Source organism: Desmodus rotundus, chromosome 7, assembly GCF_022682495.2.
Source record: "Desmodus rotundus isolate HL8 chromosome 7, HLdesRot8A.1, whole genome shotgun sequence".
In the NCBI taxonomy this organism is placed as follows: domain Eukaryota; kingdom Metazoa; phylum Chordata; class Mammalia; order Chiroptera; family Phyllostomidae; genus Desmodus; species Desmodus rotundus.
Genome location: NC_071393.1, coordinates 135300911 through 135322582, shown reverse-complemented (window position 1 = coordinate 135322582; position 21672 = coordinate 135300911). Strand labels below are relative to the sequence as shown.

General features: G+C 47.5%; 1 protein-coding gene across 6 annotated transcripts in view; it reads right to left on the bottom strand.

Annotated features, from left to right (window-relative positions):
* The window catches only part of PPP2R5C (protein phosphatase 2 regulatory subunit B'gamma), a 126211-nt gene that overhangs the window by 81763 nt on the left and 22776 nt on the right, over positions 1 to 21672 (bottom strand). For 2 of the 6 annotated variants that reach the window (XM_024567849.4, XM_024567850.4), the window contains exon 1: positions 13089 to 13290. The exons of 3 other annotated variants lie outside the window; for them this stretch is intronic. In XM_024567849.4, coding sequence (XP_024423617.1) covers positions 13089 to 13182 — 94 coding nt within the window. In that variant the 5' untranslated portion in view covers positions 13183 to 13290. Of the gene's footprint in view, positions 1 to 554; positions 820 to 13088; positions 13291 to 21672 lie in introns of those variants that run through there. One more of the 6 variants, XM_071222084.1, reaches the window with a different exon arrangement.

Below are 21672 nucleotides of genomic sequence, written 5' to 3'. Positions count from 1 at the left end.
GGCTCAATTCAGCAACGCACACATGCTGGGCGCTCCGAAGCAGAGAACAGGAAGGCACATTCGTGGAGCTTCATGGGAATCAGGAAAGTGATCAGAGACTTTTACTTTTTTCCTGCAGTGTAAACAGCCCCTCAGTTGTGTGCAGCATCGGGAACTAGTGCTGTCCAGTGCCGGCCCCCCTTGGACAAGTGCCTGTCCTGAAGCATCCCCTTTGCAGGTGAAGAGCACCTCCCTCCCCGACTCCGCAAGAGCCCTGCACTACGCCAGCACTAGCAGGACGCCGCCTGTCACCACACTGTCAGCCTGCTCCCGAGGACCCTTCTGTAGTAGCACCTCCACGCTTGCACTAGGCATCCTCCTCCGCTGTGTTGAAACGGCGGTGTCAGTGCGAGCCCCTCAGGATTTGCAGTCCCACCCCAGGTCATGGAGTCCGTGTCTCTTCCGGGCTGCCGGGCTACACTAAGGGTGAGGGGGCCCTGCAGGCTGCTAGACAATTTGAGGCTCAGCTGAGTTAATTTCATCCATAACCACAAACCCCCAAGGTGCGGCCTTACCTCCACAACCCAGAATCTGCATCTCCTGTTTTTCTAGATGACACCATAGGATCAACTAAGCTGGTTTCAGCAGCAGAGCACTCCACACCACGGCACACACCGAGCACACAAGTCCTGTGTGGCTAGATCTCTGCGATAAAGGGGCTGGCGGGAGCAGCCTGGTGTGTGCTCAGAGGCGTGAGCCCACAGCCGAGCCACAAAGCCCCAGTGCTTGCTGGCTCTCAGTCACCAACTCCTTCTGGGACCTCAGGTAAGTCAGGAGCCTCTGCTTTGGTCTCCACAACTGTAAAAAAGGGACTAATAATACCTGTTTGCAACCTCACAGGGAAGAGGGCAGTTAATGAGCACTTGCAAAGAGCTTTGAAGATTAAAAAGGTTCCTGGGTGCTAATGACAGACGTGTCTGTCCATCTGCTCTCCCTTGGGCACCCCACCGTGCTGCTGCGGACGGGAGTACCGAGGTGCTCCCAGTAAGCTGCTCTTCTCAAACAACAGTGAGACACTCAGGAAGAAACAGGTGACGGCGGTGCTCCGTGCTCCTATCTGTGCCAGGCGGCAGGCGCCTGCGCTGACGAGCGCGTCCAACCCGCGCACGCTGGGATGGATGTTTACCTAAGTGCGTGTTGTAGTTACTAAGGAGGCCGTGGTTCAGGCTATTAACTGGCTGGTAAGTTCCTGTTTCCTGCCGAAGAATGCTATCAACATGCTTCTTCAACTTCCCTTTATTATTGTTTTTAACATTTAAATATGAAGTATAGTGTAAAAATTACTTTAGGGGCTTCGAGTTTAGCTTCCATTCCACTTGAGGGCTTTCCTTTTTTTAAAATAGAGAAAAGGTTCAAATAAACAAATGTTTAAGTCTGTCTATCATATTAAATAACACAACTACAGACTGAACTGATTTTTGTAAGTTGATATTTGGCTTCACATAAACAAATGTGCACACTTATATACCACCCCCCCTGCCCCCAATGTATGTTTCTAACCTACGCAGGCAGGGCAGTCTAGGTTCATCTAATCGGATACTGATAACTGCAAGTCCTATTAAAATTAAATACAAATATTCAAGATTAACATTTTGAAAGTTTACATTTTATGAATGCACAAAACTTAGTAAAAACCGCAGGATTCATAACCACTAGTATTATACTATTTGAATAAGAAAGTTCACGTGTCTTAGAAAAGGTCAGTTTCACTACCTGAAGTCCTCACCTGAAAAATAAGATAAAAAAGTTAAGGGGAGGAAGTAGGGAAGGAGGAAGTAAAAAGTTTCAAAACATTGTTATGTTTAACTTTGGCTTAAGGTTTAAATTTAAGCTAACCTCTGTTTAAGATGGGTAACACTTTTTCAGTACGTCATTTGTGACTTTATTTACAAAGAAATAAGCTTCTGAATTTATTAGTCTTAAAAAAACCCCTCATTCATGGGACAGTCACTTGCGTTTGCTACAGGCATAGCATTTCTCTGAACTAAGGATAAAATAAAAGGAGAAACCTGCCCACTCTCATTGTGCTTTTTGTCCTCAGGGGTAGTCAACTACCAAGGAATCTAAGCTCCTTTCTTTCTTGAAAATATTTAATCAAATGTAATCTTTAAAATGCTTTTATTTATCAATTGATTTTTGAGAGAGAGGAAGGGGAAGAAAGAGGAACAAGATCGACTTGTTCGCCCACCCACCCATGCTTTCATCGGTTGGTTCCTGTATGTGCCCCAGCTGGGGATCGAACTGGCAACCCTGGTGCAACAGGAAGATACTCCAGCCAGAGCAATCAGAGACAATTTTAAACCCAACATATTCACAGGTTCCAGGAGATTTCATGAATGACCCCTGTAAGGGACACTGTTTGCCTTAAACTTGGATCTGACAGCTCCAGATTCTGGAGTACCGGATATTAATTTAGGGAGGGGCAGGTGTGCAGGGGTGGGGGGGTGGGGGGAGCAGGTCACCGATTAACACGACCTCAATGTTTTCAAATCTAGTAAAATATACTTTACAAAGTTTTCTCCAATCACAGCTGGTGTACAATATTATATTCCCTTCAGGTGTACAACACAGTGATTTCCCATCTACATACCTTATGAAGTGATGAGCCTGGTAAGTCTAGCACCCACCTGACACCACACCCAGTTATCGCATTATCACCCAGTTATCACATTATCACCTAGTAGTAGTGACACACTTTCTAAAGCAGGCGCAAAGTGTCGGCGGTGCTCTCTTCAGTAGAAAGTCTCCTGAGGGCCAGCCCCACACATGGGGCAACAGACCCCTGCGGTCCCAGCAGCTTGGGGTAGCAGGAGCGCCGGGCTGCTTCTGGCCTGTCGCTCACTGTTTGTCGCTCCAGGTGCGGACACCCATTCTGACAGCTCTAAAGTGAGCAGGGAGCTACTCTCCTGCCAGGCTGCAGGTGTTTGGTGTCGGTGACAGCCCTGGGACCGCCCCAGGCACACCGCAGGTGCTCTGTGCCCCACTAGCACCCTCCTCCCAGACGCCCACCGAGTCTGGGAGTTTACACCAAGTGAGCGGACTCAGGGGACCACAGAGTTTACGCCATGCGCTTCTGTGTACAGGACAGCACAGGGCGACACAGTACAAAGCAGCTCAGTTCAAGCGTCACGATCATCCCAGAGCGCTGTCCGGGCACTCACCCTGCAAAACATTTCTAAAACTGCTCGTCCACGGTTTCCTTAAGAGATTAACAGGAAACTCTATGTCCTTTCTGTGAGTAAGCGCGCACTTATACATTTACGCAAAAACACGCAGGCACACTCACACGTCTGCGAGGACGCACAGCACACTCCAAACACTGCACCGCAAGACGGCCAGGAAAGGTGGGGACTGCTGTGGGGGATAGGGCCAGGGAGAGTTTTAGTTTATTTGTAATTAAAAAAAAATTTTAAGTGGCTATCTTCACATATGGATTAAAAAAAAGATCAGAAGAAGATAAAAGGCAGCTGACTAAGGCAGAAAGGGAGGCCCGGGGCCTCATGACTCCCCGCGCCCTGCACAGGCGGGGGTGCAGTTGCTGCCTCTCACTGTGGCCTGGGAAGCCTGCTGACATTATTAGCTGACTAGTGAATGCAGAAAAGAAAATTTTTTTTGAGTGGAGGGAGAGGAAAACACAGAAGCTAATAAACACAGGGTCAGGGTCCATCTAGGCCATGCTAGAGAGATTTCCTAGGCCAATTTTTTTGGTGCCAGGACCCATGCACCTCTAAAAAGGCGTGTGGGAGCCTGAAGCGCTTGTGTTATATGGGTTATACCTGTGGAATTATCAGACTAGAGAATGTTTAAAATATTTACTTACTAATTCATTCGAAAGCACAAGAATGGGATCATTTCATGGTACTTTAAGCATCACTATGGAAATAACTTTAGCTGAAACAGGGAGGCACCTCAATGGCTTTTTAAAACAATTGTGATGTTCTGTGACTCTACACTAATATTCAACAAGTGGTCGTTTCCTTAAAGAGAAGTTACAACGTGGAATCTGCAACCGCGCCTGTGGATGTTTCGGTCACGTCACCTCTGCCCTCACGAGTTTGCGGCAGCACTTGGCGGGTGCTGGCGTGCAGTCAGGCAGACCTTCCTCCCCCTGTCCCTGTCAAGGAGCCCGTCTGTCAACACCACTTGTCTTTACCACGGGCAGTGGCCACGCTCACGCTGGCGGATTCAAGCTCTCTAAAATGCACATTTTTGCTTGCAAGCTCTAATTCTATCCCAGGCAACAAGCGATGCCATTGTGGTTTCCCTTGAGATGACAGGCTCACTTTGTTTCTTCTCGAGGAAATGGCTGTTAAATATTCAAGTCTTAATAACCCATTTGTCTGCCTTTTCTCCTTTCAAGTAAAAATGTTCCTGAAAAAAGTGGCTAGTTCAGCTTGCAACTCAAACAACTGCTCAGTTTTCCTGGAGACAGCCCGTGCTGGGGCTCGCAGAGGGCTTTACATGGACTCTGCATTCATCACACGATGTTAAAAAGCTATGTACGCAGGGTTGAAATGTAAAAAACTAACCGTCTCGGGCTTCACCAAGAAGCTCTTAGGTCAGACCAGTGCACCTGATGGGGATACCCTGGCCGCTGGCTGCAGGCCCCAGCCTCATCTGGTGGCAGGAGCTGACCACTGCCTTGGAACCATGTGGGCAAGGGGCCACATGGTGCGAGAGGCAGCTGAGGCCTCGGTGTCCTGGTGACACCGTGGCCTTGCCGACTCCTGGAGAGTGTCTCTGGGATACCACCTGTGAACGCTGCCCTGTGCAAAGACTAAGGACACCTTCACACTTCCAAGATCTGAGAACATAGCTACCCAAGGCCGCCCCTGGGTAAGCTCAGCTGATTACATAAAGGTGAAAACAAACCAATCCCTAGTTGTACCTGCATGGACATTGTGGACAACCGCACACACATAGGGATGCGCCACCCTCACCACCAAGACTCAAGGACCAGCAACTTGGAAGAACAGGGCTTGTTCCCCAGAGCGAACGTTACTGTTCTCCTTAACTTTGTAATCAAAATAATGTCATTAGAATACATCACTCATGAGTAATACAACCAGCAGACAAGCATCCAAATGTCGCACTAAAAGTTCACATACATCAATGACAGACTGAAAAACCTAACCAGCATTAAAGCTCAAATTCTGTTAAAAATACCACAACTTCAAAACTTAAAATAAGCCCTGTCTCATGCAGCTCAGTGGACGGAGTGCTGGCCTGTGAACTGAAGGGTCGCCAATTTGGTTCCCAGTCAGGGCACATGCCTGGGTTGTGGGTCAGGTCCCCAATGGGGGGCATGCAAGAGGGAACCACACACTGATGTTTCTCTCCCTCTCTTTCTCCTTCCCTTCCCTTCTAAAAATAAATGAAATCTTTTAAAAACAAAACTTAAGATATAAGGTTACAGTTGATATCCCACTTAATTCAAATACTATCTCAATTATATCACTTCACACCGGTGAGAATGGCCATCATAAACACATCAAAAAACAACAAGTGCTGGCGAGGTTGTGGAGAAAAGGGAACCCTAGTGCACTGTTGGTGGGAATGCAGACTGGTGCAACCACTGTGGAAAACTGTATGGAATTTCCTCGGAAAACTAAAAATGGAATTGCCTTTTGCCCCAGCAATTCCACTGCTGGAATTATACCTTAAGAACCCTGAAACACCAATCCAAAAGAACCTATGCACCCCAATGTTCACAGCAGCCCAATTTAAAATAGCTAAGTACTGGAAGCAACCTAAGTGCCCATCAATAAATTAATGGATCAAAAAACTATGGTACATTTACACAATGGAATACTACACAGCAGAAAGAAAGAAGGAGCTCCTACCCTTTTTGACAGAATGGATGGAACTGGACAGCATTATGCTAAGTAAAATAAGCCAGGCGGTGCAAGACGAATACCATATGATCTCACCTGTAAGTGGAACCTAATCAACAAAACAAACAAGCAAGCAAAATATAACCAGAGACATTGAAATTAAGAACTGACAGTAACCAGAGGGGAGGTGGGAAGGGATAAGGGGGGGGGGGGTGTTTCAGGAACACCTATAAAGGACACATGGACAAAACCAAAGGGGGATGGGATCAGGGGTGGGAGGTGGTGGTGGCTCGGGTGGGGGGAAGTGGTGGTGGGAAAATGCAGACAACTGGATTTGAACAACAGTAAAAAAAAGTTAAAAGAAGAAAAATACTATCTCAATGAAAAGAATCTCAACACAAAAAAGGAATTCAGAAGTTTAACATTATGGGATTTGACAATAAGATAGTAAATTTTTGGAAGTCAAATTGCTCCCAAACAAAAAGCAACATCTGCAGTAAAAACGACGAAAAGGGAGGGACCAGTGAAGTCATCCTATTTGTGACAATCACATATAATGTCTCTAACTTCTAAATAACATTCCTTGTGAATGTTATGCAAAAACTTCTTTAAAAGCTAAACTGGGGGAGGGGAGGAATGTATGCAAATGCCAGCATCTCACTTCAAGAACCGAATGGACCCAGAGGACTGACGGGGAGCAGTACGCACGCTAAGGACAGCGACACCCTGGAGATGGGGCCCATCCCACGAGGACACTCCACACACAGCCCACCGGCAGAACACAACTCGCTCTCCAGGACTACTAACGGACGGCATGGGTTTCTTCAATGGCACAGTGGCAAGATGGACAAATACAGGTGATGCGGCCGCGGAGAAATAAAGCGACTGTGGTTAAGGCGCTGGGCTCCAAGCGCCACACATGACCTAGACGAGGACGGCTGTGGCGACCACTAACACTGGGAGTCTCACAGAGCAGCCAGCACCCTTTTCCACATAAAACCCGCGGAGGCGGGTCCCCTTGCTCTCATTTCACTCCCATCTCCAGGCTCAGAGAGCTGAGTCGTTGGCCCAAGACCAGAGCCAGGGCCTTCAGAGCCCGCCCTCAACCACACTCTCCTAGAGTGTGCCTTAAAGGCTATTACCCTTTAAAAGACCAATAAAAATACCAATAAACATCAAAAAAGGTGCACACCCCCAAAATACCGTTTGGTAAGATGGTGCAGAGGTCTGTGCAGCCATGATGAGTTAGCGAGGAAGGGGCCGTGCCAGCAGGCACTGGTCGGCCTTGCTGAGAGGCTGCCAGCACCGAGGGGCCACTGACACCAGTATGCAGGCAGCAGGCAGCAGGCAGCACTGGCTACAGGGTCTCAACCTCGCCCCATCCAGATGGCTAAGCCTGATTATTTCACTGCCGGCCACTAATTTGTCAACAATGAAATAAAAAGGAAAACACAGGAAAAGCCAAAGCTCGAACATAAAAGACCATTGCCCACAATTCAGGAAACAATTCTAAGTAATTACATTTCCTTTGCACATTTTTTCTGAAGCAGAACATTTTAAAGATACATCTCTCAAACATCAGGGAGAAGTTTAGACGCGCACAGGAGCTGCAGGGTCAGCTGTGTGCCTGCTTCCCTAGCTCCAGCAGGCGTTCCTGCTTTAGTGACTCCTCACAGGAATGGCGCGGGCCTCCCCGTGGACTCGGTCTGCAACCCCTCAGAGTGTGCATGGCCCCCTGTGGCACCTGCAGGGGGAGGAGGGGGGAGCTGACGGGACCAAAATTCCCCGGCTGCCCCAACACTGTCTTCTGTGGCTTGCTGGGGTTCTTTCAGAGCAAAGACCCAACAGAGACGCGCTCACTGGCTTTCACGGCTGCATCGCTTCAGTTTTGCTTTTTAAGCTGGAGGGTTTTGATTGATGGGTGGTGATTCAAAGGCCGGAAGCAAACCCAGGCCTCACTTGCTGCGGCAGCAGTCTTCCTTGTGCCCTTGAGCCCGCATCTTCTTGAGACTGCGGAGACTTTCCTTTGAGTCGCCCCATTTCTGGAGTTCTCCCCGTCCTTGGTGGCACTGTTCCCATCCGACAGGGAAGGGAGACTGAGTGTGAGGAGAGGCCCGGAGTAGAATGGCTACCTGGGTCTACTTTTGCAACCAAGTGCCTTCTACAGCTTCTCATAAGCCTGACAAGTACGATTTGACCAAGTAATTGGCTAAGAATTACACCAAATACCCAGATTCTGAGTGATCATTCAGAGAAGTAACTTTTTACTTTCAACCTACCAGTGCTTATTTACACTCAGAGATGGTCTCGGGCATCACGAGAAACACCCAGCTGACCATGACCTTCTCTGGGATGCTTACGATTCATGGAGGAAGAAAGAAAACTAAGGCAACAACTAACACCTGGCCCACTTGGTCAGTGAAATGGGACAGCAGGGAAGGACACTTTCAACTTCCTCCTCACACCAAGAATGCACGCCTGGGGTTTCACACTCTCACGTAAACCCGAGGTGCGTCTGAACTCCCAGGCTCTGAAAAATACTCCAGTGCAGAAGACGTAATTGGAAGGCACATGCGACAGGAGCTCTCATTGCTACCCCTGAACCCTGCCCTGGTGTAGAGGGAGCTGGGCTGGCTTCCAGCCCGTTCCAGTCTGTGGCCCTGGGCAAGAGGCTGCCCCGTTCTTCCAGAACACACTGAAGAACACTGTGCCTCTCAGTGCCGGCCTCTCAGCGAGAGGACAGCGGGGAAGGCCTGGCCCCAGCCCGGCACACCGAAGGCGCTCCGCAAGTGCTGCCTCTGCTTCCGGGACAGCCTCGGTGCAGGGGCAGGGGTCCTCCACCCAGCCTTTCCAGCTGGTGGCCTTGGGGAGAGAACCCGGACGTATCCTGCGCACCGCCCAGGCAGGGATGCTGAGAGGACAGGTCAGTCAGAGTGCTATGGGGCTACAGAACCACCTTGCCATGACTCGGGACACGTGGGGCCAGAAGTAGCATGCACCCCAAACCACTCTGCCTGTGACGTGTCTGTCCTTGTCCTAGGTTTAAAAACACACACCCTTTTCTTGACTAACTTTACCTCTTTATTTTTTTCTTATGCTTTAACACAAGTAACACTGTCATGAAAAAAAAAAATTTAGGAGTTTAGCTTCCGCTGCAAGGCAGGAATCATGATCAGAAACCTGAGCAGACACTGTACCCAAGTTCAAGGGCAGACCAACTAATGGCAGGCAGACTTTGCACAAAGATGCAACCCCTCTCCCCCCTTGTTACGTTAGTTAAGTTCTACACCTCAGGAATACCGAAGAAACACCTTTACATAGAGGGTCGCCACAGATGGCTCCACAGGTGCATTTCTAAAAAGCCACCTCACAGAGGACAACAGGCACACAACACACGGATGTCTGTGCAATGACCTTGAGTTGCTGCCCTGCTCAGAATGAGTCATCGGTCTGGTCGTTCGAAGGGTCTTTTGCTTTCGGTCGTCACCGAAACACTCTTCCTCCCCAATGCCGGGAGTGAGGGTGACCCTAGGCACCATCCTCCCTGGTGTGCACCGACCACCCGCAGCGCAGGTGCGGCCTCTGTCCAGGAGCCCACGCGCACGTGTACAGGTTTGACTAGTAGGACCGGCTGAGCCATGAGACAGAGTGCAGCAGGAAATGACGCCACAGCTTTCCTGTGCTGTCTTCTCTAAATTTCTACCAGAAAGGTGAAGGTTTTCATCTAACTGGTGATCCAGGAGGACTCATGAGAAAACAAGCTTTTCTAACATCAGACCTCCACGACTCAGGAAGAATGGGTTTACACAGAAAGAGTAACTCGGTATCTTGGCTCCCCACCGGCCTTTCAAAGACAGACTCAGAGTCCACAGTCCTGCTAAGGACCAGACCAGATCAGAGCAGTTAACAACTTTCTTGAGGCTGAACAGCAGCCAGCGGGAAAAGGTTCAGACAGCTCTCTTCCTCTGGCCATTAATGTCTTTTGGGCGTGGCTACTCCTGCCCGGAGCCCAGCTCTAGGAGTGAGCTCCACTGAGGGCCTAGCTCCCGAAACCTCGCCGAGCCGCCCAGTAGAGGCAAGGCTACATGACACCCGTTTTACTATTCTCAACAGGCAACTAAAAAATTCAAGCAGCAGTCTAGAACAGGGCCGCACACTACAGCCCGGGCCGCTCTGGCCTGGCCCCTGCTTTTGTACATAAAGCTTTACGGGAACACCGTCGGCCCTTTGTTTTCTGTCTGGCTGCGTTTGTCACAGCCACAGATGGTGACTGCCCAGAAACTGAGCACACTGTCAGTCCCCACCCAGAGCTGTGCTGTCCAACACAGTAGCCCCTGGGCATGTGCCTGTTTAAATTGAAAAGAAAATAAAATTTAAAATGCAATCGCTCAGTTGCACTAGCCACACTGTTAAGTGCTCGACAGTCACACGTGGCCAGGGGGCTGCGACAGTGGATGGTCAGCACAGAGGACATTTCCGCCACTGCAGACAGTTCTCTGGGACAGCACTGGAAGTAGAGGATTTAAGTCATCAAGCTAAATTTACAGCCATCGAGTTCCAGGTTCCTTCCTCCTTCTACAGGCAAAAAGTTGACACTGTTTCAACAGCATGTCCCTTTCACACTTGAACTTTTTAGAATATGCTCATTCGCCATATTCATGGAAAACTCTAGAGTCACACTATCTAACAGAAGGGAACTATCAGGCCAATTGGGACTACTAGTCAGTGGAGTGATAGTATTCATTTGTTTACTTGACTCTGCCCCCTGCCAGGGGACCATAGCCTCTGGGAAAGCTGGGCCATCATGGCATTCCCAGTTAGGACCCTCCTTGGCACACAGAGGTAGGGACAGGACAAATACTTCCGTAATAAGTGAAGAAAAGGGCCCTGGGCACAAAACTGTCATGTGAAGGAGGCCACTGGAACAGATGGATGTCGAGAAGGCATTGGAAAAAACACCATCAATCCTGCAGCAAAGGCTCAACAAACAGCCCGCATTTCCACTTCAAAACAATTTTCTTTAAAGATCCAACAAAGCCACACAACTGGCCAGGTTTGGATCCTGGCCCTGCCGCTTACAGGTCGTGTGACCCTGGGCAGGCTCTCTTCCCTTCCCTGTGGAAGACCCTCTCTCCCTACATGGGAGCTACGTAGGGTGCCCCAGCACAGGTGGAACCTCCGTGCTGCCCCTCTACCCTGGCCCAGCATCAGGCCATCAGGCCAGCTCTCCAGGGCACCTGTCCAGAGCTGCCCCCTCCTGTGTCTCTGCTGTACCAGGCCCCTGCAGGGTCTCCCCACCAAACCCTGGCTCCCTGGGGCGGGGCTGTGTCTCGGTCATGTTTAATTACCCTCAGTCCTGGACTCACAGCAGAGCTGCTAACTGGATGTTATACTGATCAAGACTCTAAAAGCCAATATAAATAAAACATTTTGCTAAACCTCTCATTAACATGCTTTGTCTTAAAAAGTCCTTGTGAGCAAATCAAGTGTTCTTCGAGTTTTGAAATTAGAAAACTATCCTATCATTTGAATTAGAATTTAGTTTTAGGTCCCTAAGGGTTACCCCTTCTTAACAACTCAAGTCTCTTTCAGGTTAAGGCACTTCACCCCTTTCCCTCCATGGTCAGAAGGCAAACAACCCACCCAACCCCCCACCCAATGGCAGAAAGTACAAGCTGGCCACGACAAGGCCTTGGAATTAAAAAAAAAATTATTGTGGTATAAGATGTAAAATCAAATTATTTCACTTCAGAATAAATTCGTAGTTAAAAATAAGTGGTACAGTATCTAATAAAATCAGAATGCTCACAAACCAAAAAAGCCTATTATTTATGATACCTTAAAAGTATAAAAATAAGACATTTTATATATAATACAATCATCTGATTGCTAAGTAGGCAGTGTTTCAGAACCAGCTTTAGAAATCTAAGCCCAACTTTACATTTGTTCTTGCCAGTGTGGCTCCTGCAGCTGAATTACCGACATGCTGTGCCCAGGGACATTGGCTTCCCTGGGCACACCGCACACCAGTGAGCACACAGCCCGACCTACAGGCTGGGCACTGCGGACACCGATGTCCATCAGCCTCCGTGAAGAGGTGGGGAGAGAAGAGCAACACCCGTGTTATTCCAGCTGACTGGGTCTTCCTGCACGTTTCCCTTCCTGGGTCCGCCCTGGGATCTGAAAGCTCCTGCCAGAGTCTCCGCCTCCCCTAGAAATGGGCCCCCCTCCCCTAAGTGGGCTTTAGAGGAGACTGACCGGCTGGCCTGTCTTGCTAAGGCACAGCTGTGGTATCAGTTTTTTAAGTACTTAGAAGAAGCTTAACATCCATTTTCTATATCATCCAATTCTTAACAAAATTTGCTTAACAAATATTTTAAAATACCAACTAAGTATATTACTACCCTGACTCATTTTAATGTTACTATTAATTACTACAGTGTCTTTTAAGCTAAATTTGTGTTTTTAAACCAAATTTTGTATAAACTATAAGAGGTGAACTGTAATTATTAAAAGTAATCTATATACACATAGAAAACTTGCTGGCATGCTAAATTTTAAAGTTAAATGGCAATACAGAGCCAATTTAAATGCAAAATATTTCCTTAGGAGTCCATGGAAGCACTAACGTTTCAGAAATGATGACCCACAATGGATTTCAACATTTCACAGCATGAGTCTACGCCTCTTTTAGGCTCCACAGCAAGAATGAAAGCAGTCCTTTTAAAGGAAGTTTTTTTTCTAATGGTTTCTGCACATTTTCTGACTGCGACTTATCTTTAACCAGAGACGCGTCCCCGGTGAAGCCTGTGCAGTGTTAAGCAACACAGATGTAACAGAAACTCTGCGGACAGACAACTTGGCCAGGCGCTGCCGCCCGCCTCTCCTTCCTCCCCCCACCCAACACCTTCCCCGCGCGGTGACTTCACATCCTTTGACATCAGCACAGCTCGGAAAGGGGGATGGGAGCGCAAGCTGAAAGCAGAAAAACCAGCTTTGAACTGTGCATGCAAGGCCTCTCTCAAGACTCAAATTCTGTGAGTAGTTCATAAAATGCCAAACTGCAGGACACGCCCAGCCTCCCATGGTTAAGTCTGCAGCAAAACTCATGAATTCTGCTGGAAAGGACTTCCTACTTGCCTTATCTGAAGCACAATAGCCATTTATTAACTAGCCACAGAAGGTTCCGACTCAGTGAGACGCACAATAACTCACCTCGAATATGGAGAAGGGCCACAGGCTGGAAAGGCCCATTGGAGTTGGCCGCATCCACCACCATCCTGCCCCCTGCTTTATTACATGTCAACATCTAGACTCGGCAGGGAAGGCAATGGACTCCTTAAGGCAAGAAAGCAGCCTCCATTTTAGTTTAAAAAAAAAAGACAAACTGAAGCTCTGCAGCTGGAGGGAACTGGCTGCCGTGTGATGTCAGCAGGCAGGGAGCCCGCTGATTGGCCGGAAGCTGCAACTTAAAATGACACTAAAAAAAACTGCAAATGGAAAGAGCCTTCTGTTTGGCTGTCAGCGTGCATGGGAAACCTGGGCATTTCGGCTTTCTGCAGTGTTCATTCCTTGGTAACTTTTAGGCAGAAGCTCATCTCTTCGGGGGCAGGGCTGAGGCCGTAGTCCCGGCCAGGCTGTAAACAGACGATTGTGAGAGCTACCCCTGCCCCCCACCCCCCCAAAAAAGTGTGGGTATGCCTACGGGAACCTGAAATTTCGGCAGTCCCCTCACTGGTATCCAAAGTCAATGGTGTTTTATACTTACCTGGCTGCCTTTGATTTTCTGGTTGTAATGACTTTAGTGTCTGTATCTTATTTAGCATTTTGGTAACCTAGCTTTTATTAAAGCAAATGACTATTCAAATATTACACAGTCCCGATTAGTAAGTTTAGACTCTTGTCAATCTCTCCTACCACCAGGTTATAAATTTACAACCCTGAAACACTGGTTCTTCTTAAGATCTAATGTTCTTATGGAAAAATTAATTAAATCTTAAAAAAATTGAAAATTACATGAAAAATGAAAGCTTCTTTAAATTTAATGGCTAGAAAGTTTTAAAAAGTCATAAAATAAAATTCAGTGTTTATTTCTGTATTTTAAAGATGTCAACATATCAGATACTTTTACGTCTTAGACATTTCATTAAAAAATTTAAATTAAAAATGTATTTCAATTATTTTTATGGGGCTAGTACTAAAAGCTATGATTCAGATCTTAATTTCCTAGCTGTAAAAAAGGTTAATGAAAGCCCTGGCTGGTGTGGCTCAGTGGACTGAGTGCCGGCCCGCAAACCAAAGGGTCACTGGTTCAATTCCCAGTCAGGGCACATGCCTGGGTAGCAGGCCAGGTCCCCAGTAGGGGGTGTACATGAAGCAACCACACAATGATCCTTCCCTGTCTCTAAAAATAAATAAATAAAATCTAAAAAATAAAGGTTAATGAAAAAGCTGTTCCAAAGAGGAAGAGATAGTTTCTGAACTGGAGTGGCCTGGTGGGAGGATGGGGGTGGGTTGGATAGAAGCCTTACAGAAAAAAATGTCATTACGAGCACCAAATAAAAACAAGTAAACTCTAAGAGCAATCTCTCTGGCAGGCAGAACTGAAGAAATTCATCACTTCTTCACACACACACAACTAAGTTTGTCTGAACCACGTTTCTCTTTTCACAATTTCTCCCACAACTCCCTGCCCCCCTCCCCACTTGTTCACTTATTAATAAGACAAAAACCCTTTGGTTCCTAAACATAATTCACAATGGGGAGGAGCTCCTGGAACATGACTGAGGCCAGCAGTTACACCTGTGGGGGGCAGGCTTCCATTTCACTGTTCCACAGTCCGGGGGGTGCTTGTGAAGTCCCCCTCACTAGTAAGAATGTACTTTTAACTATGTGTAACAATAGCCATTAAAAAAACAAACAAGTGAAAGAAAGCACATCAAATCCCAGCCCTGCCCCCTCTTTCTGCAGAGCTAAGGATGCTGCTGGAGCCCACAGCTGACCACGAAATTATAACAAGCAAGTGGGGAGTCGGTGCCGTTGTGGGGTCCTCACACCTGCCTGGCTCCCCTGCCATCTGAACAGCAGACGTGGCCTAACAAAAACAGCAGGTGCGTGGAGTCAGGTGATGTGAATTTAGACTCTGACTGCTGACCCTCTGGGCTCCTCAGAGGCGGACGAGAGGACTCACCATCACCCCCTCCCCGGGGAGTGAGGGCAGATGAACTCAGACCGAAGTTTGTTGGGAATGAAGCCTGGGGGGCTTGGTCATAGGTCCAGAAGCTCATGCTTACTGCAGGTCTGTACTTTAAAATAGAGACCTGTCCTCAAATACTTTTAATTTTTCATCTGAGATGAGCTGGAAACTGTCCTAGATCGTGCCGATGAACTGGAATGAGGAAATAGGCAAAAACATTCCTAGAATCTTTATACCAAAAAACAGACTAGAAGTCGAAGAAAAAGTGAAGACCCTTCCTGATGCATTTTCCTAACGGTCTCCGATCAAAGGGTCTCAGCTTTCTTAGTGACTGCCCATGCTCTTTAGCAGCCGGGTGCAGATGAAGAAGTTCTTTAAAGGGTGCAAAGACTATGGTCTGGAAATCACCCACGAGAACACTCTAAAACAGAAACAAGCAAATCAATAATATGGAGGGGAAAAAAACGCTTGAACAAATAAAGATAAGGCATGCTTCTGAACTGGAGGCATAAATACTATACATAGGCTGGTGTTAATTCTTCCCCAAACTGGTTTACAGTAAAAAACCACCTTTGTCTCTTTATTTTTCTGGGCACTTCACTAAATAATCCTAAAATTCCTAAAATCCTAATAATTCCTAATCATCCTAAAATAATCCTAATGACCAGGAAAAATAAGAAAAAGAATGAGAACACTTCTAATGAAAAAAGACCAGTCCTATCAAATATAAAGCATTAATGACAGTGTGACATGTGCTTAGGAGCAGGCTCATAGGACAGAAGCATTAGCCCTAAAAGAATAAATATATTTGAACAAGTGTACCATTATGATAAAGATTAAATCTCAAATCAATGGAAAGGGAAGATTGTTAGGTGACTGGTTGGTTAGATGTGGGGACGTTTTAAGTCTTCTTTTTCTTTAAAGATTTTTATTTAGTTATTTGTAGAGAGAGGAGAAGGGAAGGAGAAAGAAAGGGAGAGAAACATCAATGTATGGTTGCCTCTCACATGGCCCCCAGTGGGGACCTGGCCTGCAACCCAGGCATGTGCCCTGACTGGGAATTGAACCAGTGACCCTTTGGTTTGAAGGTCCACGCTCAATCCACTGAGCTACACCAGCCAGGGCTTAAGTTTTAACTTCATACCAAAATAAAGTCTGAGCTGGGTTAAACAGTTAATTAAAAAACAGACTGAGCTCTGGCTGGTGTGGCTCAGTGGTTGAGCACTGGCATGCAAAACAGGAGGTTGCTGGTTCAACTCCCAGTCAGGGCACATGCCTGGGTTGCAGGCCAGTCCCTGGTTGGGGGCATGCGATCAATGTTTCCCGCACACATTAATGTTTCTCTCCTTCGCGTTCTCCCTTCCTTCCTCTCTCTAAAAATAAATACATAAAAATTAATAAATTAATTAAAAAATAAAAAACAGATTGAAGCAGTAACCCTGTTTCCAGAGACTTTAGAAGAAAAGGGAAGTGAACATCAATTCTGAAGCAGAAAAGTACATTTAAAAAAAATTAATCCCTAAGGGATATTGCTCACATTAAAAAATTTACAAATTTCTGTATGTTCCTTCTGAAAAATAAAAGGCGATATTAATGCTACAAATTGAAGGAGCTAATAATATACTACGACTGATTAGAAAAAAACTGAGGCCTCAACGTTTAAATGACTCAGTTCAAAAAAGAACTGTAATTGATAATAACTGTACAAAAAAGTATTTCTTCACCTATCAAATCAGCAGTAACTTTTAAGAATGATAATTACTGAATACTGGTAAAGGCGAGTTGTAACCCTGCCAACAAATCTGTAAATGGTTCTGATCCTTCTGGAAAATAATTTGGTAATGTGTGTCAAGGTTCTTCAAGTAATGTTCCTTCTGAGAATCCACTCTAGAAATGTAGTAGCCATGAGTGAGCACCATATATACATACATATTCCTCACCCAAGTACATGTTTATTGATTTTAGAGAGAGGGGAAGGGAGGGAGAGAGAAACATCGATGTCAGAGAAAAATATTGATCAGTCGTCTCCCATACATGCCCCGACTGGGGGTTGAACCCGCAACTCACAGCCCTGGGTGTACGTGACGACATGCCAACCAACTAAACAATGCAGCAGGGCAAGCATCGTATTTCTTTAACCTCTAAAATGCACACAACGTAGAATTCATCATCTTAACCGCTTCTGAGCTCAGTGGCACCAAGCACACCTGCACTGGCGTGCGGCCGTCTCCACCCTCCATCTGCAGACCTCTTTTCCTAGGCAAACCGACTCCGTCCCAACGAGGACGCACCCCCACCGCGCCCCAGCACCTGCACCCACCGTCCTGCTTTCTGTTTACGTATTTGACTCTTTCAGGGGCCTCATGTAAGTGGAATCACACAGAACCTGTCCTTCTTGGACAGGATTATTTCTCTTCACGTAAAGTCCTCCCGGTTCTGAATAGAATTCCATTCGCCCCTACCTTCCGGCTAATGGAAGAAATGCTGTTAGACCACGGGTGTACAAATACCCACTTAAGTCCCTGCTTTCAATTCTTTTGGGTACATCCCAACAAGTGGTTTTGCTGAATCATATGGTAATTCTACTTCTAATTTTCCAATGAACTGCTGTGCAGTTTTCCACAGAGGTGGCATATTTTGCATTCCCACCAACAGTGCACAAGGGTTCCAATCGCTCCACATCCTTGCCAAGGCTTGTTCTTTTCTCCGCCCGCCTGCCCCCCCCCCCAACCCCCCCCCACCCCGGCCCAGTAGCCAACCTAATGGGTGTGAAGTGGTATCTCACTGGTTTTGATTTGCATTTTCCTAATGATGAATGAGGTTGGTCATGATTTCATATGGCTTACTGGCCCCCTATGTATTTTCTTTGGAGAAATGTATATTTAAGCCTTTTGCACATTTTAAAATAGGATTACGTACATGTTTTCTTATTGTTGACTTGTAGAAATTTTTATAAATTCCGGATATTGATCCCTTACCAGATAAATGATTTCCAAACATGTTTCTGTTCTGCGGGTTGCCTGTTCATGTTCTGACTGTTCCCTTTGATGCAGTAAAACAGAAGCTTCGCACGTGGGTGTAGTCTGACTTAGCCTTCCTGTTGCTGCCGCCGCCTGTGCTTTTGGGGCCACGTGCAAAAACCACCGACAAACCCAATGTCATAAAGCTTTTCCTCTATGTGTTCCACTAAGATTTCATAGTCTCGGCACTTATATTTAGGTCTTCCATCCACTCTGAGTTATTTTTTGTGTGTGGTGAAAGGTAAGAGTCCAACTTTATTCTTTTGCATGTGGGTATCCGGTTTTCCCCAAACCACTTCTTGAGGAGACCTCCCTTTCCCCGTGCGGGGGGCACTCTTGTGGAAAACCATGTGACCATGCATTTGTTTCTGGGCTCTCTGTTCTACTCCGTTGCTCTACATGCCTGTCTTTATCCCAGTACCGTGCTGTTTTGATTACTGTGGCTTTGAAGTGAGTTTTGAAATCAGGAAGTATAAGACCTCCAACTTTCTTTTTCAAGATTGCTTTGGCTATCAAGGTCCCTTGAGAGTCTATGTGAATTTTAGGATGGATTTTCCTGTTTCTGGAAAACCCCCCAGATTTTGGGGTTTTTTTAGGAATTGCACTGAGTCTGTAGATTCCTTATAGGCAGCACTGATATCTGAACAGTATTAATCTCTGGCTCCACAAACACGGGTGTGTATTTATTTGTGTCCTCTTTGATGTATTTCGGCAATGCTGTGCAGGTTTCAATGTCCAAGTCTTTCACCTTCTTGGGTAACTCTAAGTATTTTCTTCTTTTCCACAGCATTATGTTTTTATTTATCACTCTAAAATATCAGAAACTACCTTAATTCACAGGGATTATACCACACAGTAAAACACTACCATCCATCAAAAATATTTATAATTTTGTACAATGACAATATAAGTGAAAAGGTGTAATTTTGCAGAAATAGTATAATCATAAATAAATACTCCCCAAATATCGACAGCAGTCACTGTTGAGTGTCATGGCTACAAATGTTTTTTCTTTCTGAAACCTCTCTATATTTTTCGGTATTGCTAAATAAGCGTATAATACTTTCATGAAGATTAAAAGTAACTTTTGAAAAGCTGCACAGATGACATTACAGCAGGGAGACACCCTTCCTGAATGCCGCCTCGCAGGGGTGGGCTAAGAACAGAAAGGGCTGTGATGGGGACTCGGGACCCAGGACCCGGGAGAGCTACTGCAACACTCTAAGGAGATCACGTGTGTAAAAGCACAAACGAACATTGGCCTAGTGTCAGGCGGGACACACAGAACCAGCAAGTGAGAGGGTGCCAGCTCCCTACCTCACAGGGTCAGTTAGGGACCACTTCACTGTTTACCGCAAGGCTGTCCCCGCAGTGCTACCACGGCCCAGTGCCCCCCTGGTGAAACAAGCACTCAGTAGTGTCACCCAGGGGAGGCGCATAATGCAGTCGCATCACTGGCACTAGGACACAACTTTGTATCACCTGCTCGGGGAGAGGCCGCCTTGAATAACCCTTGAAGGGGCTGGGTGTGCCTTCTCACCTGTAAAAGGGGATTTATGGGCACTCCCCACCTCCTTGCTTGCTGGGAGACGCAGATGTCACGGGTGGAGTATAGACCCTGCTGAGGTGAAGTGCAGCGCTGGAAAGCAGCTGTGATCCAACCGCACGTTGTCACTCCAGCCCTGGCGGGTGAGACGCAGGAAGCAGAAAGATCCCGCCCGCAGCAGTGTGGGGCGTGGAGAGCCACTTAAGGACTCTCGGCTTGGACTAAGTGCTCTGGGAGGCCTTCCTCTTCCCTCCCTGGGACACGGCTCTCGTCCAGCCCAGCCCCTAGACGGTGCTGTGCACAGAGTGTGCAACCAAAGTTGCTGGGTGAATGGACGAGTCAAGCAGTAATGCCCAATTCTGACCCTATACCCCCCTTATTATTCTTAAACGTCCCTGCAGCACCGAACTCAGACAAACGTGCCATCCAATTGCACGGAGAGCAACACTCCCTCCCCACCCTGCCCAGGCCAGTCCAGCTCCCCGCACGCATGTCAGTACTGCGGTGACAGGCCCTCCTTGCCTTCAGTGGCCTTACCACCTATCAGAGACAGCAGCTCCTCTCCCTGCTGCCACCGTGGTGTGCTGGGAAGGGCTTGAGCTAACTCTGAGGAAAGGTGTTCGTGGGCTAAGGGCAGTGAGCCTTCCAGAACATACAGTGGGCAACACAGTGCCAGTTCAGTGTGTCTCCACCTGCCACAGCAAAGATAGCGTCTCTGTACGGCGCAGAACGAAGGGTCAGAACGGCATTATCCTTTATTCTCCAGGCCTCTGTCACTGTGTTCTGGTCTTTATTTAAAAGCCAAGTCCCTGCCCTGGCCAGCATGGCTCAGGTGGGCGTCCTCCCACAAAGCAAGAGGTTGCTGGTTTGATTCCAGGTCAGGGCACATGCTTGAGTTGCAGGCCAGGACCCCAGTTGGGGGCATGCGAGAGGCAACCCATCCATCGATCCCTCTTTTTCTCTTTATGTTCCCTTCTTGATAAATAAAATCTTAAAAAAAAAAAAAAAAAAAAAAGAGCAAGGGGCCTATAAATACCTCCCACTGATTTTCTATCTGGGAGCGTTTCTGAATAAAACTTTCACATTTTCATTTCTAAATTCAGCCAAGGGTTGTGTTTCTCACATCCCCAGACCATTCTGCGGGCGAATCAAACCCGCTCACTCACCTCTCAGTGGAGACGGGTTCCAGTTGTTTCACTAGGAGACGCTCACTTTTTGGCCCTAGAGAACTGGTGTTTCAACCGCGGGCGCTGGCACCGCTTTCACTGGAAACTGTCTGATCGTGTTGACTGTTTCATCAGGTAAGAATCTAACCTAAAAAATCTGGCTTCACTGACGGTTTAAAATAGACTTTTTCCTTAGGCAGATCACAGATACCTGGCATTCAGCTGTGTTCCAAGGTTGCCAGGGAATCTCCTGCTGCCAACGGCAGGGACAAAGGGACGTGCGCTTGTTGTCCCGTTGATGTGAGTGGGCAGTGCGAGTGATCAGAAAGGACGGGCCAGCGGAGGTCAGCGGTGTGGACGAAGGAGTCTCCCCTGAGAGCTGTCAGGGGGCCTGGGCTGGCTTCTGCTGTCCCCCAGCTGGGCTGGGGAACCCTTCCAGCCCGCCCTCGTCCTGAGCAGGCGGGAAACTCACACAGAGTGTGCAGAGTACGCGTGGTCTACTGAAGTGCTTTCATGTCAGCTCCCAGCGACAAACCCGTTTTACAAAGAAGAGCCTAAGGCAGGGGTGGTGAGCCTTGGATGGGTTCTGGTCCCCCCGTGAGAGGGGACGCCACAGCAACTCTGTGGAAAAGAACAGGCAGAAGGCCCGAAACGCTTTTCATTCCTTTGGCAAGCGTGTTTCCTGGGCCCTGGCAGGCACTGGACTGGGCGCCACAACAGACGTGCAGGCAGCCTCTGCCCATGGGTGACGCTTCAACAACATTAGCCTGTGGGGAGGAAGCAGCATGTGCAGAGCCCTCTGCAACCGAGTATCCCCAGTGGACGGGGAGGAACCTGCTGTGGTCCATCCACACAGGGGATGTTACTCAGC